General features: G+C 41.7%; 1 protein-coding gene across 2 annotated transcripts in view; it reads right to left on the bottom strand.

The window, feature by feature from the left end:
* Positions 1-19,545, bottom strand: part of LOC109998702 (glucocorticoid-induced transcript 1 protein) — a 25,935-nt gene extending 6,390 nt beyond the window's left edge. The window contains exons 1-6 of one of the 2 annotated variants that reach the window (XM_020653573.3): positions 19,384-19,545; positions 18,844-19,212; positions 12,841-12,989; positions 5,219-5,308; positions 1,267-1,392; positions 304-441 (exon numbers count right to left, since the gene is read on the bottom strand). In XM_020653573.3, coding sequence (XP_020509229.2) covers positions 304-441; positions 1,267-1,392; positions 5,219-5,308; positions 12,841-12,989; positions 18,844-19,144 — 804 coding nt within the window. In that variant the 5' untranslated portion in view covers positions 19,145-19,212; positions 19,384-19,545. The remainder of the gene's footprint in view (positions 1-303; positions 442-1,266; positions 1,393-5,218; positions 5,309-12,840; positions 12,990-18,843; positions 19,213-19,383) is intronic. The other variant, XM_020653574.3, reaches the window with a different exon arrangement.

Genomic DNA, 19,545 nt, shown 5'->3' with positions numbered 1-19,545 from the left:
TTTTCTCCAGGCGGCTGCAATCGCTCTCTACTCACTGAAAACAAATGAAAAAAGACGCTGGCGCTCAGAAAAAAAACGCCTGGTGAAACTTAAGCAGTCACTTCTCCCTTACACAAGGATACTTTGCCAATCAGAATGTTCCTAAAAAGGTCAGCCCCTGATAAAGTTGGCACAGTACACCACCAAACTGAGGATTAACCCAAGAGGGGAACTTGAACTATGCAACATTTTCAGCTCAAAAACCCTTTGAATCATTTTAAGAGCTGTTTAAAATGTTGATGGTGTTAGTGTACACATCCATACCTGTATCCCCTGCTGCCAGTCCTCTTTGATAAACACATTTTCTAGCTCGTGGTTGATGCCCTCCACACTGCTCGGCACTCGGCATATGAGGGACTTTGGCACCGGGACTGCCGACAAGGCTGACGAAGTTCCCTTGTACTGAAAAGACAATTGAAATGTTTTGTTTTTTTTGTTTTTTTTTAAATACATTAAGGAACATACAAAAAGAAAACAGGCCATAAAATACACAACACATGCATCTTTTTTTTTTACACTCTGTTGCACAAAGCTCTGCTCGCTGTATTGACTTGTCGCTGATCCAGTTTCATACATGTTATCCAGTTTTAAATACATGTTATAGAAGTGGGATTAAAAGTCCCAGGGAACAAAACACTGCTATGATTGTGATCTAACTGGAGCTAGAATAGAGCGTAGTTTATCACTGTTTATGTCATCGTTCCACAGCAGTAGATGTGTATCGTTGCCGGGCATTTGTTAATGAATGAGCTGCAAACAAAGAGGGAAGAGGGCATGTCCAGACACATTCCCAGTCTCTTCTGCTCTTTAAAGAACTGGTCAGAAAGGGGACTCAATAACTAGACCTTCTCTGTCAAATGCAGTTATAGTATATACAAGCCTGCTACACCTACCACTCGCATAATGTTGATAAATAACATCTGCATAATGTACTGAAAACCCTGATAGACAATTTGATCATGTTAATCTAGTAATACAAAACCCACCTTCCTTTACCGAGCTATATTCATGTTAAGTTCTCTTATCTCGAGCAGCTGTGATATGGCTGCCAACAGTCCGTTTCATTGGTAAGCGTTTTTCTCTGCTGCTAAGCTACCTTATCATATTATTGCTTACGGGTTAAAATCTTGCATCACCAATGTCAGGGTTGGTTAATGTTTTGTGTTTAAAGAGCATGCTGGTGACTCAGTTGGTAAGGCATGTATATTGATGTGAATAACAACTCACCTGTGGTTGGCATGCAATGCCATGCTGCGTCTGTTGGGACAGCTGCAGAGAGCTCTGCTCCCTGTCTTTGCTCTGCCGGCTGACCTGTTTACTGCGCTGCAGCTGCAGTCTCAGTTTAGCAATCTGCTGAAAGAAAAGTAACCTCATTTCAGAATATGACAGCTCACTCGTCAGAAGCTCAACAAGTCCTGATGGCAGTAACTTTGTCAATGCTCATTTTAACTTGAACCATCACTGAAAGCATATTGCTGTAAGAGCGGAAATAAATGACATTAGCACCTGACAGCAGCAAAATACAAAGAATTATTTTTTGGGCTTTTTTTGCCATTATCAGATAGGACAGCTGAAGAGAGAAACTGTGGGGAGGAGAGAGTGGGGGGCGACATGCAGCAAAGGACGGAGGTCGGGTTCGAACTCATGGCCGCTGCGATGAGGACTAGCCTCTGTACATGGGGCGGATTGCAGATCTTCTTATATATCACTTCCTCACAATGCTTCTCATACTATATTATACCAAATACCTGATATTAGTGGTGTCACGGGTCACAAATCCCACACTTCGGATCGGATAACGGATTTCTGTCACGGATATGTCACTACCTCATTTCAAACTGTATGTGATTCTGCTTTACATAAACTTCAAACCAACTCACTTTAAATCATCACTTGTCACTTTAACTTGCCATTCACTGCACAGAACATCTCAATGTCCTGTATAGCTCACTTTACTCCTTTGTATAAACCTCTTGTTTTATTTGTATTTATCTGATCTATTCTGTGCCAATTTTTATTTGTTCTTACCTGCTTGCTACTTGTCTTTGTGTTGCTGCAACGCCCAAAATTGCCCCTGAAACATTTGGTGATCTGTTCTGTGTTTTTATCAATGGGTGTATTGGACCAAATAGTTCTGGGGACTTTTTGAAGAGATCCACATAGGGAGTTCCTTGAGAACTACATACCATGGGAACCTTTTTTCTGTCTGCATTCACACCACCATGGTACCTACTCTGAAGCAGGAGCTAAAAAGGTTCCTGTTAGCAGGGTTCTAGGAAGTAAAATAGTTCTTAGTTCCAGCGGTGCAGAATCACTAAAAAAGGAGGAGGGTTCCAACACTTCTAAGAACTATGAAGAAGTTCCTGCGGCTTGAAAAACACCTACATGTAATGTAAAACCCAGAATATAAGACACAGTCTGTTTTCAGGGTTTTCCTGCGTGATGATTTTCAATGCTTAGCAAAGTCTACAACATTTTTTCAACTATTTTTAAGCATAGTCTGGATTGCTGACAGGCTTTGATTGAATTATTAGTATATGATCAGGCTTTATCAACTTATTTTTTGCACTTTTCAGTGAACCAATAGTGCCTAATTTGACTTGAATATCATTGGGGACAGCTTAGTGCATATAATAGTCAGCCATGCATGAAACAGAAACAAGCTAGGTCAGTGGGTGTTTCTGCATGTGTCCCAGAATCAGCCTTAAAAAACAGGATAGCCTTTGTGAGCCAAACAGACGCAGTTGTACTATGCAGACAAAGGTGTGGTCTTCGCTGCTGATCTTGTAATCCTGGCAACACAGTCAACAAAGAGACTTGCTCTTTTGGTGGATGTCCTCCCACACATGCAATTGCAGAGGTTAAGGGAGGTGAAAAGCAGTTCACTACATTCATCGAGTGACCGGCCACGGAAGCCTGTAATGACATGTCGAGGCAATGTCCCCGATGTAATCTCAGAGGATGTTAAAGACACAGATTCCTTGCTGTGTGTGTGTGTGTGTGTGTGTGTGTGTGTGTGTGTGTGTGTGTGTGTGTGTGTGTGTGTGTGTGTGTGTGTGTAGGTGTGCTATTGTACAGGCCAAGGCTCTGGAGTTTCTATGGAGAGTTGAGCACTACGAATTTCAATGGCCAAGAAATATCACATGGCTTTACACTTGAAGAATGGATTTTTGATCCCAGTGCTGCGAATCTGTAGCCTGAAAAAAGTTTAAGGTTGCTTTTAAGGCTACATCTACTTACATGCATTTGTTCAGTTGTAGCATTGCTGTTACACACATTAGGGGTTTCATCACTATTGTCCAAATTCAGGAGTTCATTACTTTTTCAAATTCTGAGGCCTTTTTGCCCTGTGAGCACATATATTTTTGTCCACTCATGTCATAGTTAAAGAAAATATGTCTGCATGTATCTCATCCTTTGGACTCTTTTGAGGCTTTTAAACCAAGTGGAATTGGTGTGCGGATATCTCCTCTGAAATTTTTCAATCTTGAGGTCGGTCACACTTTTTTTTTTTTTTGATTTACATATCATGCAGTATGGAAATAACGATACCAGAATCCTACATTTAGATATGATGCTAGTAAAATTAAAACTGTATTGATACTAGTTTCAATACCACAGCAACTAGAAATAAAAATCCTAGGCACCCAGTATTTGGTTATTTCTATTTAAATTACCAAAAAAATGCACACTATTTAAATTGGGCTGCCACCCTAATATAATGGTAGGGGAAACACTGCACATGGTCAAGAAAGCAGCTTTTTTCCTGTGCAAAACACACTACAAGACTGGCCTTCCTCCCCACCTGTGAAGTTATTTATGAAGTGTAGTTCTGTCTGCAAGTTTTTACATGTGGTTGAAAAAGTTCTTGAAAGTTTTCAGTCCTTGCGATTTTTCAAAAAGGCTAGTGGTTAGTGCGCTTGCCCCCATGTGCAGAGGCTGTAGTCCTCTAAGCGGGCGGCCCAGGTTCAAATCCGACCTGTTGCACCTTTCCCGCATGTCATTCCCCTCTCTCTCTCCCCCTTATTTCCGACCCTATCGACTTTCCCGTCTCTAAATAAAAGGCATAAAAAGCCAAAAAAACAAACTTAAAAAAACGCTCTGAATTTCAGGTCAATACAAACAAAATACAAGTCATCTGTGTGACATTATTATTTTGGAATTTAACAGCGATGGCATGCAGATCTTGTTGCCATAACAGAAAAATATACTCATCTATTGTTTTGTGAAGCTCTTTAGTAACATGAGCTAGAATGAATCAGTGAAAAATAAAGAGGGAACAATATGGCCATTTCACCCTATGAGAGACGCTCCTGCACGGCCTTTCAAAAACAGCAGGCCATAATGAGATGTAAGTGTGCAGTTGAGTGGGAAACAGAGGGGAGAACAAGGTTAAATTTAGACTGAGGTTTGGGGAGTTTGGAGACCTAATAGCTCCGTGTGGTTCGGCTGGTTGGCCACTAAGCCCAGCAGATAGACAGGAGTGGAAACCAACCCTAAGGAGCATGATATTTAGGCCAACCTCAGACCCTGACGGATAAAACACACTTTGAGTAAATGGAATAAAACTCAAAATGACAAAAACATAGTCTGTGCACTGGCTGTGTGATGAGCCAACCTTTCTAAAGCTGTTTTCACATATGCACTCCTGAAAATATCTAGATCATTTTAGGACGACTGCTCCGGATATTCTCCTGACCTGGCTGTTCACATATGCACCTAACAGCGGGAGACTGTCCCTGACAGACGGGAGGGGGGTTGGGGGCATCTCCTGAGGTAAGAAGTAACATTAAAAAAATGCAGCAAAAGTAGCAGATGAAGCAATATAGTCAGCTATATGATGGTATAATGAGAATATCTGCCTTGATATCAATTATATGTGTAGTTCAACAGAATCAAAATATGAACTAAAGAGTGAAGAAGAACATACTGCACACTGAAGGAAAATATTTTTCAGCTAAAAGTGTAACTCCTGTATTAATTTCATTTACAACTAAACAAAAGCTCAGAATGTAATTTTTAGCCAAATACAGTTTTCTACTTACGGCTAAGATTTTAAATTCCTTTTTTTCTTGTAAAGATTAAAACTGGCAGGCTCCATGTGTCAATAAACTCCCTTTGGTGTTTTTGTTTGTAAGTATACGTTTTGAAGAACAGGGGTTAAGTCAGGTGAATTTACCTCTTTCAGGTGGTCTGCACTTCCCCAGGAGGCTGACCGCTGGTGAGGACTTCCCTGATCTGCTCCCTCATCAATCCAGAGACCTGGAGTCTGAAACACAGAAACACATGTTACACATTTTAATTTAACTTAAAATACAATACTATATTTTAAAATACTTTTTTTAAATACAAAAAACAAGTTAGATACAGAAAAATATGAACAACATGATTTGAGTTGTTGTAGACTAAGATTAGACTAAACTCTGAAGGGGAAAACGGCTAAAGTGGGACCAAAATTAGACTGCAAATACCAGCACACAAAGAATATCAAATATTTTAACGTACACAAATGCAACGATACCTAAAGACATTACATCATCCTCAGAGCACAATATGAAGTAGTCTAAAGGTTCTGAGATTTGTTTGTGTCTTGGAGGTCTGATAGTTGCAGGATAGATTACTGAGGTAACAGATTATGTTGAAAACGCCCATCAATAGTTGGGTATAAAAACAGTTACTATACATGTATTGAAATTGGAGGTAAACAAAAGCTTAAGGAGAAGAAACAATCTAAAAGCCTACACAAAAGTCTCAACTCAGATCTCATGAGACCTCCCAGTGAAGCCCGTGAATATTAACAAAGCCAACTCATTGTTAAGAGACTCAGGATGTGAGCATAAACTAAGTATCTCAAATATAAAGAGGGAGAGGCGGTTATGAAAGATGGGGGGGAAAGCTGTAACGAGTGCCGTGTGCTCGAAAGTGAAGTTGAAAATCTGGAATCAATAAAAAAACAAAACAGGAAAACAGTCATGAGATGAGGAAATTATAACATCCAACATGAAAAACAAAAAGACAAAGCATATTTGATTGCTTCAACTGGTAAGCATGGTTAAAATAAATAAATATGACAGGACTTTTAAGGTTTTTTTGGTCTACTAAATGACTGACTGGTACACTCCAAAATCCACCACCTATTTCCCACGCCAAACACAGTCTGAGGAAATAATTACAGGGCTACCAAATAATATCTGGTTATCAACTAAGAAGACATCCTTGTCAGCCACAGGTGACATTTACAAGGACTTAACTAGCAGCTGTTTCCCCACAATGTAGTTTCCCTACTTTACCTATATACACTAATGTGGTTTAGTGCAATATGTTCAGCACAACATTGGCTTGCACCAGGTCAATGATTCTGTAGAGAGATTTTATGTTGTTAGTGCTCCAGTGAGAAAACATCTGAAATACAAAACACTCCCTGCCAGAGGACATAGAGGCAGTTCTGTCTCACTGAGCATGTCTTTTAGACCTCTGCTGCATCAACCAGGAAACGGTTAAGTTATGTAAATATATGCAAAAACAGAAACAGACTGAGGATGTTTCATAGGGTTGTCTGACTGAAACCACATACTTCCCCCTGATTATGCATATCAACAGTGCCTCTGGTGCTCAAACAAATCCTCAAACATCTGACGTTTTATGGTCAGCACAGTGGTGCGAAACATCTAAAATGTCAGTGTCCACACACTGCCTTGTGCCTGACCCCACATGAACAGAAAAACCTCTATGGCTCCCTGGTTAACGCACAAGCCTTGCCCTATGATATGGAATATCACACTGTGAATAATGAGGAACACCCGTGAAGCCGTTTGCACTGGATTGCTGGCGCTGGTTCCCCCACGAAAAGGACAGCGTATTAAATGGGTGCTTGTGCTCTTATAAAAGGGACTACTGTGCTTTGCCACACTGGACAGCAGATGTGTAGCTAGCTTTTAGCATTAACATTTTGAGCATGGCCTATGGAGTTGCTTGTGCTGTTTGATGCCTTTGCCAAACATTGAGGGACTGGATGCTGCAGCCTAATCTCTTCGGACAAAATGCAGTTTCCTCTAAAAGGCCAGAGAGGCTTTATGGAGTCGTGGACTTAGCTGCTGAGGAAAATCTAAGTTCTCACAGATGTTCTATGACGTCAAGTAGGGCATGCTGCTCATGACTTGTAACTCAGTGAAATGTGCAGTGCTTTCTTTTGGCAGTGAGTGGTATGTATAGGGTTTCTATGACCAGTGGTAAAACTGGTGAAAATTAAGAATTATGCCTTCTGCTTGAATCTACATTGTTTGCAAGCTATCAAAAACATATCAGCTTTTGAGCTTATGTATTGATTTTAACACACACACACACACACACACACACACACACACACACACACACACACACACACACACACACACACAGGACTTTCTGCAGAAAAGTCCCTTAAATTTAAAGTTTAGTAGCTAACTTTAGAGTGTCAGCAGGTCATAGGTGTCACGTATTGTAAGTAGTAACTCAGTTTGCAATTAAACACATTTCCCCCCAGGTATCCACGGGGCAGACAAGACAGTTAAAAATACTGCAGGCTATCTTCCTTGATTGACTCCCCCCCCCCCCCTCAAACAAATTGTCTGTAAACAAGAACACCCACCTTTATTTACCTCAGATGCCCTTTTATCATGCTAGCTCTTCAAATTCCGGGCCTGAGCTGTGTGCTTTTCAGACGTGTGTGCCAGGTGTTGTGCCTGATAATGTACTGCTGTGAAGATAAAACTAGCCTGCAGCTCGCTTCCCATTATGATTCCCACCCAAAAGGGTTACATGCAGACAACATCCTCAAGAATCCAGCTCCGTTCCAAAGCAGGAAATAATGACTGGGCTTCAATAGAATTGCAGTGGAATCTGTGCGGGTTTGTTTAGATTGCATGACGAGACATGCGAGCAGATTTCAACCGCGCTATCATTTGGTTTGGTTCAGAGATGAGAAGAAGATGCATTGTGATGTGGTGGTTGACTTTGTGTATCTGTTATCTTGTACAAGTCTCAAAACTCACTCAGCATTCAAGAAAAATGATAAATATCTCAGATATGGCATTTTTGTTCCTTCTTGCTATAAACTTTATTCACCTTTTGGGAATAACTTTATCCGGGTTTACCAATGAAGGGTGAACTTGACATGGTATGAACTACTCAAAAGTCAAATTTTGACCCTTTACTTGTTGATCAAAGCAGAATGAAAGGAATTTCAAATTGCTAAACGGTCCAAAAAACAGTACAGAGGCAGGTGACAACCCTGGCTCTGCGATCAAAGCTTATACTGATTACACTCAAGCCTCATGATCCCAAGCTGTGGCAAAAAAACTGGTTTAACTGCCTTACTAAAATTATATTTTTATAACTTTTATCAGCATCATCTTCAGCAGGGAGGAGACTACAACAATACTTCATCTGTAGAAAATGGAACATGTGAAATCAAGTGTTGTATATTGTTCCTTCTTGCTCACTGCACCTTAATCTGTATATTATAATCCTAAAAATACACTTATATTTATAGCATTTATTTATATTTATAGCATCCCATTAATCCAGCCATCCATATATACCTAATAATTCACTTTTTTTTAGTCTACATCTGTAAATTTTGTAATTACTGTACATAGCACAGACTCTTGCACTTTCTGCTTATTTGCACTTCTGGTGAGATGCCAAACCTCATTTCGTTACTCTATACTTGTATATGTGTAATGACAATAAAGTTGAATCTCATCTCATCTCATCTCATTGTGGTACAAGGTATGAAAGTTTGTGCACCTTTGGTTATAAGGTTATACAAAACCAAAAGTTTGATGTCTGGAAATGGCAAGCGGTCAATAAGGATTTCTGGGCAACTTGTGCTTGGCAACATGGGTTTAATTGGCAGCTGCTGGAAAAGCTAAGTAAAATACTACAGTGTTAATTCTAATGTTTATCAGATAAATTCTCAAATCATTGCTAGACTATAATAAGACAGTTTAAGTAGATAAAAAGTGCCGTAAAAATAAGATAGTCATCGATAGGTGCACGGAAATTTTGTTTTTAGTTTACAAAAACAGAATAGATCAATTATTTTCCTGTAGCGCAGATGCGGTACATTTAGCGAACATTGGCTTTAGTCCGCTTGTTGTGTTCAAGTACAACTTTTAGCAATAAATACGAGGCAATGCAGATTGTTTGATCAGCCGGTCTTTGTCAGTGCTCGCTCTTTGAGGTCGGCTTGGTGTGTCAGGACCCTAATCTTCATACAGACGTTCCCTGTGTTCTGTAACCACAGGGCCTAGGGCACACAGACCTATCCCGGAACAGTGATTAGCATATGTATGGGCCCTCTGCTCCTCAACTCCCACACAAAAGGCAGGCGGGCCGTGCAGCCACGAGGGCCAGGTGGTAAGCAGTGGGATTTCTCCCCGCCTCAGCCTTGGCCTGGGGGACAGGTGCAAACAACTTCACCTCCATGCGAGGCTACATTACAGCTCAAAGGAGAGGCTGTCTTGAACTTGTGCAAAGCACTACAAAAGAGGCCAGAGACCTTTTGTCTGCTGCTCTCTGCTGTTGTTGTCTTATAAAAAGAGCTGGGCCCAGGCATAGCTTGTTAACAGGAAGTGGTCTCAGACTATCCTTGGGAGAGTTTGTGCATTTCATCGCTCAAGGACTGTCAAGTGTGTCACTCTCTCCCACATCATTACAACACAGTCAAATGTTTTCCATCTCGTATTTCCACAGCACTGACAGGCATAAATCTCTTAATTGGATTTTCATTTTGGTCTGCGTTCAATGAGAACTTTACTTATGATGTTTGGTAAATATAGTTGAGGCCATGTCAATGTATAACAGATGCAAATATCACAACGTGGCCAGAACTACAGCAGGTCTAAAAGTCACTGTGTATACGGGCACAGACATTTTTTTAACAATAACATTTTTAAAGCCCCGATGATTATCAAAATTGATTTTTCCATTTACATCCAGACTTTCCAGGGCTGTACAGGAACCCTGCAATTAGAGGTGTTTACTCTGCATACAGCCACTTGAAGAATTCTTGCAAGGCCCTCCCACTACTTCCTCAGCCTACACACAAAGAAGTGTGAGGCAAATGAGGGGTTAAAGGGATGAAGCCCATGTAAATGAGGCTTGGCAGTTCTCATTCAGACACATGAAAGGCTTCTATAGGCAAAGAGGGAGCAGCCCTCGTCATTTCATAGTCAATATTTTTTGAAAATGCAAACCCAAATCCAATCCAAACCGCAAAAAGTAAACACTAAGGCCACGTTTACGAGAAAGAAACTGTTGGTGTGACGTATGGGGGCGCCGGTGGACGGGTGGCTGGGGAGCGCACCCCATGTGTGGGGGCTGCAGTCCCCAGGGCGGGCGGCCTGGGTTCAGGGTCAACCCGTGGCTCCTTTCCCTCGTAATTCCCCACTGTCTCTCTCTCCCTGATTTCCAACTCTGTCCTATCTCTACAATGGAGGCATTGGAGGCATAGAAAGCCCCCCCCCCCCCCCCAAAAAGAAGAAATAAACCCACACAGAACACGCCAATGCTCACATACTCATCACTCTACTGGGCTGTGAGGCTAATCGTCTTTTTGCTTGCCCGGCGCTCGGCATAAAGGGGGATTCAGTAATTTGTCCATAGAAGTCACTGCTGATGAAAGTGATGACGCAGTAGATGTACACTTTGCTGGGGTAGTGTTGTTAAATTCAGTGAGCTGCAGAAGAAGAACTTGGGAGTCCGCCAATTGTCTTACATAACTACATATCGTCAGCGAACATGCTGACGGAGACAATGCCATTTTCAAAAGTTTGCGTCTTTAGGCACCCGAATAAGCTGTTGTTGTTAAAACGAAAAGCCAAAACACTACAAAAGGTTCCCCGTTTCTGGCTGAAGTTGTTGTCTTAAACGGGGCCAAAGAAAAACTGCACATGGCTATCAGTCACATGGCAAGTGTAGTGAGATATGATGTGTGACTGCTATCTTGGCTAAATTTGAAATCCATACATAGGTGTAATGAAGTGTTATAATGAATAAAAGAAGGTAGCGTTGTGTGAGAAGATCTACACATTTACAGCAAAGTCTGTTAGGACTGTATTGGCAGCAGACTCCACCGACAGCCACCAGAAATCTTTAGCCACAGCTTGTAATTGGTCTCTTTTACCAGCCACTATTACAGAAACCCCAAATCAGTCCATGAGTAACTACCACAAGTTACAATAAAAAAGGTGGGTGTTCAATTTGGGCCACAATGGCTTAAGCCCGGTGTCCAGCAAGCGTTTTTTCTCCTGGCAGAGAAGCGTTGGGCGCAATTGCATGAAGCGTTTGAGGACTGAGAGGAAAGAACTACACGTCTGTCCTGTCTCTATGACAGTCTGTAGAAAAAGACCGACACTGCTCTGTTGCTTTTCACTGTGTGTTTTTTATTTGAGATCTTTTTACCCCAGCAGACACGTAGCAGAGAGGATGTGGGTACAAGACACGATCCAGAGGTGGCAAAAATACGAGGGATATCTTACATTTGTACAGAGCGACGGTGACATCAACAGCGCCTTTCTGAAAAGTTAAAAGAATTAAAGAGCCCATATTCTGCCCTTTTTGGGGTTTGTATATTTAATCTATGTACCTACTTTTGTACCTTCACAATAGCTAAAGTTCGAAAAAAGTGTCTGTTTTCATGTTCTGCTCCTCCTTGCTCTCTCTACGCTATGAGTCCGTCAGCTACGCTCTGCTGAGCCCACACTGTTAGACCCCACGTGGGCCAAGTCTGCTCTGATTGGTCTGCCGATCCGCTCTGTCGTTATTGGTCAGTTGCTCAGCACGCTTCTCGGAAATTTCAACACGAGCTGCAGGGCTTGCCACAACGAGCCAATGGGCTTAGATCAGTGATCTCACACTGATAAAGACGTCGCACCGAGCGTTACATGCAGCTAATGCTACAGCTAACAGGAGGACGTAGGAGAAGCCGCGTTTCCGCAGACTTTGAATTTTTGCACATAGATGTGCCTAAACATGCACAGGACACTTGGAAAACAGGGTATATAAAACCAGAAAAAGCATAATATGGGACCTTTAAGCGATTGGAGCAGCCGCACAAAAAAGGACACTTCATGCAAGTGCTACAGAGCGCACAGCCAGAGCTTTTCTGCCGGGAAAAAACGCTAGCAGAGAGCATAACTACCGTACAAGTAGCTAGCAGGATTACGAACTACACATGGTGAAAACACTGAAAGTGCTTAAGGAGCTCCACAGCTGCACAGAAAATGCAAGTTGTGGACGCAATTGTAATCATGCAGTAAGACATTTGAAACGCTTGTTGTCCCCTCTGGTAGACCCCAAACACTGACTGCATCTAACATACCGGTGCAACTGCTGTTTGGATTTTATGGTAATTGTATCCAAATTGTACAACTAACTGTGCTTCATCACTCTGATTTGCACTTTTTAAAGGCTTCATCTCCATGGAAACAGAGGCCAAGGCTCACAGGTGTTGTGTCTAGACCTGTCCATCATTACAAGAAGACAGAACATAGACAACATCTATCAGAAACATCATTGAAATAATGAAAAAATAGGAGGTCATAACATAAAACAACGGAGCTGTCACAATATCTGGGGGAGTCTGGTATTTCCTTGTTAGTTTCTATGGATGAATACTTTTGAAGATAAATAAATACAGAATTGGGTAAAACTAGGGCATCCTCCTACATGGCCATCCTACTATCATGAAAAACATGATGTTGCAAACCCCTGTTGAAGCCTATAGACAGGATACCGTGCTTCTTGAATGGTTGGTACCTGTGTGGCTTTGTCTTTCATACAGGAAGGGTAGGGTCCATGGGAGTCCCGGGGCCACTGGCCAGTGAGGTATGGACCCGTGATGGCGTCAAGGGAGGATGTCCGCCGGATGGCACTGGAACTTCGAACTTGTAACTTGGACCTTTCGGCTGTGAATTGCAAAATAATAGACATTAGACATTAGGCACATTAGGATTAGGCACATTAAAAACACAAACACACACACCCACCCATGAAGGCATCAGTAGCAAGTGAGCAATTCTCCCCAACCCCCTGAGGCATCTCTGACATTCGATGTGCCAACTTCCCTGATTGTGTCATTAATGCTTCAAGCTCAAATGCAGCACTACAATGTCAGGGTGTAATAAATCTACTAGTGGAAATGTGTATCCAAGGACTTAGGGCCATATTTTGAGTACAACAAAACTGTTAATGGTTTACATATTTCACCTGAAATGAAAAACAATTGCGTAATCAAAGTCTAAAAGTAACCAGTTAGTTTCCATGGTCTTCTTTTAATATGTTTGCAATGGGAGCATAGCAGGAATTGTACTTCCACATCAAAATATTTCAGTCAATTACAGAATGAACTTTGCACTTCCTTCTGTTAACTACCACCATTGTATGCACTTTAAATGACAAGACCTCGCCTTGCATCTTTCTAATCTAGGTATGAGTGCAGGGTAAAATGCAGGCTTGAGAGCAGAGGCCTAGAGCAAATGTAAATGACTGAGCAGGAGTATCTGATGTTATGAGAGCAGTCTGCTGTGAGCCAGAGGAGTTAAGCACACACCACCCACATAAGAACTCATAAACAACCACAACACAATGCACATCAATACTGCCTGCATCCACTCAACATTCCTGCAGAGACACACAGTAAAGTAAAAGAAAGAGAGAAAAACAAAATGCTAAAAGACATTAGCTCGAGAGTGGCATGACACTGAAAAAAAATCTGGGTTACATTTTTTAGCCTCAATGACACTTTGATTATTTACAGTGAATGAAAGCCTCTTATGACCCTATAAAAGAATAGCATGATAGTCAGGAAGCATGCTCATTTACACTTTTCCTTGTGTGAGTAGGCCAAGAGAGGCCTGTCTGTCATGAACACACAAACTAACACACACAGACTAAACTATCGACATGAGGCACCCCTCTCCTCGCAGAACTACACAGCCATTCATTGTTGTTCTTTGTCCGTAAAATACACAAGCCTACCCACCCAAAGGTATTGCCTAAGTAAGCTTACTGGGCTACAGTAAAATTCCCTGAAGCATTGTAGACAAAGGAAGCAGGCTAAATTTCCATCAATATTGATATAGGCCAAGCCAGTGCTCTTAGAACCAGGCTTGTGGTTATTTTCCATCGTCTCCCCCACTAAAATAATCTCCTGATGAGAAAAAAGGAAACAGTGCGAAAGAAGCCAAGACATCAAAGCAATCCCATGTGCTGAATTCAAGGACGAGTGAGAGGTATACATGTGATATTTAAAAGGGGAAGGTTGACTTTTAAGAAGAACTTTCCTCTTCAGCAAGCTGTGAAAACCCTCTTTCACCTTTCCAGGAACAAATGGGTGGTTTATCAAGTGTAGAGCAAAGGCAAATGTGAAAACAAACATGTGGTCCAAATCAGTAAACCATGGCAGAAGGGTTTCCTGTAGGTTTCCACAAGGCTAAGAGGAAAATCATAATCATTTAAGTTTTAACTCATGAGATGCCCAGAAGTAGAGTTTGACTTTATAATAACCCAAAAAGTAGTCTTTCTTGTGTTACTAAAAATACATATAATTTTAAAAAAGACTGCTGTACTGAGTGATAACACTGTACGTTATTTAGACACATCTAATTTAGTTCAGTCTAGTTCAACTTCATCATAACTGTGAGACTTTCTCACACAGTGATGAGGGAAACATGGAAATTCCTAGTCTCAAGCAGAGCCAGACCAACATACAGGTCAGCCAAATTTATTGACCAATATGACCTTTTACAGATTTTGCCATCAGCAGGCATTTTTTTAAATTCCTGCTCTTAGGACGACTCTTTTAAGGACGATGTGATACAACAACAAAATGTTAGAAATGTTGCATTATTTGTCCAGCACTGCTTGCTCAGGCTTTACAGTTTACATCATTCTCCGCACTGTCAGCAGCACATGTAACATCATCATTGCATCAATGACAATGTAAAGTAATGTTGCACATCTTTTAATCAAGTGAAATGTTTAAAAGAGCAACCGTGTGAGAACTTCTGCATAGTCATCATCTCTATGCAAGATCTGTTAACGATTCTCTTTAGCTGTTTTCACATATGCACTCTGGAAAATATCTTGATGATTTCAGGAGGACTGCTCCGGATATTCTCCTGACCCGGCTGTTCACATATGCACCTCACAGCGGGAGACTATCCCTGTCAGACGAGAGGAGGGGCGGGGGTTTCCTGAGGCAAGACGTGGTGTACAAAAAAAACCTGAAGCGGAAGTAGTGGACAAAGCTACAGAGTCAGCTATAAGATGCTATAATGAGAATATTTGCCTTTATATCAATGCTACATGTAGTTCAAAGGCAGAGAAAAAACATAGTGGCAAACAGAAAACAAATTGCAGCCATTTAATTACATGCGTGGAGATCGTAGTGGTCGCGTGCATACATTCTATGCACCGTGCAGCAGTTAAAGGATATAAACGTCACTCCCCATCCCATTGGCTCGAGGTGAATTCTCCAGATTATATCCTGCTGTGTTCTCACATCAGCTCACTTTGACTTGCTGTGGAAAAAATACTAGAGAGCTAGCAGCAGAAACTCCGGGTAAAGTCAGAGTGAGAAATTTTGATGTTTGTGTTCATACAGATCTTCCTGGAATATCAGGAGTTTTTCAGGAGTTGTCTAAAAGTGTGAAAGCCCGTATAGAAAAGGTCAGTCAGGTTGCTCACAAGGGGTTAAAAGGGGGAAAAGCTTCTGGGAACTCAAATGTTCACTTTAAAATATATTCTACTAATTGTTACTTAAGTGAAATTTCCATGACTGAGACTGAAACTGTAAGTTTATAACATATTACACCGTCTTCATCATGCAGAAAAAGGGGATATTTTTGAACCAGTACCCCACCCTGCAGTTATTTTTCCAATAATGCTCTACATAGCTCAACATTAGCTCAAGCTAATAACTGTGAGAATTACAAGCTGCCATGTCACCAGGGTCTGTTTTTAATATGTTATAGATGATGAGTGATGATATTAAATCCGGGTCATGCTCTTTTAATGTTATGAGTTACAGCATCTGTTCCTCAGCTGGTCAGGAAATAGGGTGTTAGCATCATTAGCATCACTCAAGGAGTCCAGTGGGTTCCTCCCACCACAAGCAAGCTCAGTCTGGGGATGAGTGTGTGTCAATGGATGAAGGAGGCACGCTTAAAGTGTTAGCTATTCCACCTATAATAACTGAGAAGTGAGGAATGAGTAAACGTGATGTCAAAGTTAAGGTTCAACCACACGCTACAGTCGATTACGTGCATGCAAGATGATAAAACTACGGAAACAAACAGTACAGATCCCTCAGAGTAGGTTTGGTCCTACTCTGCAGTTTGAATGGGTGATAATGAGGCAGGCCTGTTTCAGCACAGCTGGCACTTTGACAGAGAGTGGGACGTTCATTGTCCGGACAGTGTGCTAAGTGAATGATGTCATGCTGGTGAACCTAAAGGACGTGATGTTGAATTTAATACTCTCCTCTCTGTGATTCACGGCCAGGCTATGATATGAACCGTTTCAACACCACTGCAGTCCATTCTTGGTGTTGATTTGTCTGGCTCCAACACTGCTGGTACTGTAAGGCACTTTGGAAATAATTTCTCACCAAATGGCAAGCATTATGTCTGTGAGTGGGTTCAAAGTACTACAATGAATGTAAAATTACAAAGTGCAAAGCCTACTACTGCAGTTGAATCAAGCTGGGCTGCAGTGACGAAAGACGACTGATTCATGCTCACACTGTTGTTCTCTTTCCAAGAGATGTGTGACAATCAGCATTTTTTTAGCTGCTAGTAGCTGCCAGCCCCACGTTGATATGATCATAGTCGTCATGAGGCCTCTCATGCGTGTTTGGACTGTGAGGTCGCTGTAATGAGGGAGGTTCAAGTCTCCATCATCACCACTGACATGGGACACTGGTCTGGGTTAGAGGTTAGTCTCTTTCAGAGGACTGAGGTATGCATGGCATGCCACTGGGGTGGGAAATCAAAACCAAGGGCTAGCCAAACACGGTGTGCCTGGTGAGTCTGCCTGCTCACTTGTTGTGGAACAGACTTCGTTTCCTGCCTTGCATGGTACACTGGTCAAGGTTGGAGGTCACCTCATTCAAAGAACTGAGGAATGTGAAGCACGTCACAAACATAAAATTCCACACACAACTCTGCAATAACCACCACAAGAAAGCTGCCATTTGTGTTAAAGGTAAGAGGGAGAAGAAAATAAACATGAATGGTGACGGTAATATTAATGCAGGTGTGTTGCATATGTGTGACTAAATGTTATTAAGTACAGAACAGTGCCATGGTGAGAACACCTGGTGCTTTTCATGGGAACTGATGCAGAGGCAGAAATACTCAGGACTACATTCTCTTTATGTTTCAAGATACTGGAAAGACAGGCTGTATTCAGACACATCCATATAACAATGTGCCTTGAAGACTCGCAAGATAGTGTGGGGTTTGTGTCTTGTACAGAAAAGAAGGATACTGCTAGCGGTCTAAAAAAACAGCCATGGTGTCGATATTTGGCAGATGGAACTGTCACAAAAAGGAGGTTTACTGAAATACAGCAAAGTACGGATTCAGGGCTGCGTGGGCTCTCATGTCCTCCTTCAGATCACTTCCAGAGAGCAGCTGAGCTTGACACGAAACGACACACAGTTTGCCTATGGTAGCCACGTGCAAGGCAACGAGGTGAGGCTCAGCATATGGTCTGAATATGACGGTTAGTCCATGCTGTATGTATGGAGTGAGGTCAGAATGGGCTACACCTGATCGCATTAGCTCAGCACTGCTTCTACTGGGACTGACGTGGCTCCTTTTACAACTGAAAGCATGTCTTTCTGCCAATTCTCTCCTCCCCCTCTCTCCTGTCAAAAGTCCATAGGAAATAAGAGAGCCAACAGTGCACTCTATTCCCTTTATAAGTGTCTAATTGCGTGATTGGACAATGGGCAATAGTTAATGCATCAACCTGCTGCGAATAAAGAGCCAACCTTGTTCCAGACTTACAGAATACCCCTTTAAATATGATACTTGTTGCACTTTCTGTATTATACTATTATTCTGTATTCTGTACAAAATATTCAAAATTATTCTGATGACTGTACACCAGATATATTACTTAGACATGCCATGGCTTGTCCCAAAGACTGGCCAGATACTGTGTGGTAATGTGTGTGCTTTGTACATTAAATTCAGTGTGGGGGGGGGGGGCAAGAAATGCGGTTCTGGCCTAAAAGAGGATACCTCTATTAGGGCTTCAGGACATTTGAAAAGCTTACACTGCAATATCTTTTCTTTCTGCAATATATATATATATATATATATATATATATATATATATATTGAAATATAAGCATATCATACAAGCGTGAAATGTGCATATACTGAGTGAAAAACTATTTCTACTATTTTTTTGTGTGTGTGATAGATTGAGACTTTTGCCATGTGTCTATTGCAATAATGCTTCAATTGTGATTTATTGTGCACCCTAACTGCTCTGCTCTCTTTGCACAAAATAAGTGGCAAATTGTTTTACTGTAAAAAAGGGCAACACAGTTAATGCAACAACCTCCTGCAATCAGAAAGTCCTGGAATATGCTATATGGCATGTGAAATATTTAAATTTAATTTCATAACTGTATAACAGTGAATTGCAGACAGAAAGTTGCTATGACAAGATAACAGCACCTTGATATGGCATGTCTTGGTTTTATTTTAGGCAAAAGTGTTTAAAAAAAATTGGCGTTTTTACCTCTTGAAACAGGAGAGTCTGGGGGGCAGGAGGAGTCCTTACTTTCGGGGGACAGTCTTTGCTTAGCAATAGCACTTCCTGAGCTGAGGATCGGGCTGGAGGGGGGACTGGAGCCCCGGCTGTTCGTGGCTCCTCCATAGAGGGTCTGCGTCCGCGTAGGGCTGTTCTGACCCGCACGCAGGAGCTGGTAGGGCACGGTGGCACGGATGGGGTGCAGACGGCAGCTGCTGCCGGAGCCAGGGGAACCCGCATTGCTGCGTCTGACCCGCGGCTGCTGAAGCGAGTTGCTGGGGGCTGACATCCTCCGAAACTGGCTGCAAATCCTGTCGCAGTAAGAAAAGACGTACTGCCAAAGCTTCTGCTGCTTCTCTAAATGAGGAGGAGGTGGTGAGGGTGAAACGGTAAGATAAACATTAGCTTGTTAGCAACTACAAAAAAAAAAAAAAAAAAAAACGTTAGCTTCCTATTTTTTTTAAATTTCAATTCATGCGCTCGAGCGGACCAAAACCCTCAAACAAGCATTAATTGTCAATAACTTACCTTCAAAACACTAAAACATGCCGACGTAAGCAGAAACCAACACACAAGTAACTTTTAAAAGTTGTTTTAGATACTTTTTGAAACGTTAATTCGTGTTTTCCAGCCCTCGCTCTGGCTTCCCCATCATGTCCACTCACTCTAAATGACAGTTGTTTCAGCCAG

The sequence above is a fragment of the Labrus bergylta genome, chromosome 8, assembly GCF_963930695.1.
Source record: "Labrus bergylta chromosome 8, fLabBer1.1, whole genome shotgun sequence".
Classification (NCBI taxonomy): domain Eukaryota; kingdom Metazoa; phylum Chordata; class Actinopteri; order Labriformes; family Labridae; genus Labrus; species Labrus bergylta.
This window is presented reverse-complemented; position numbering and strand designations above follow the sequence as displayed.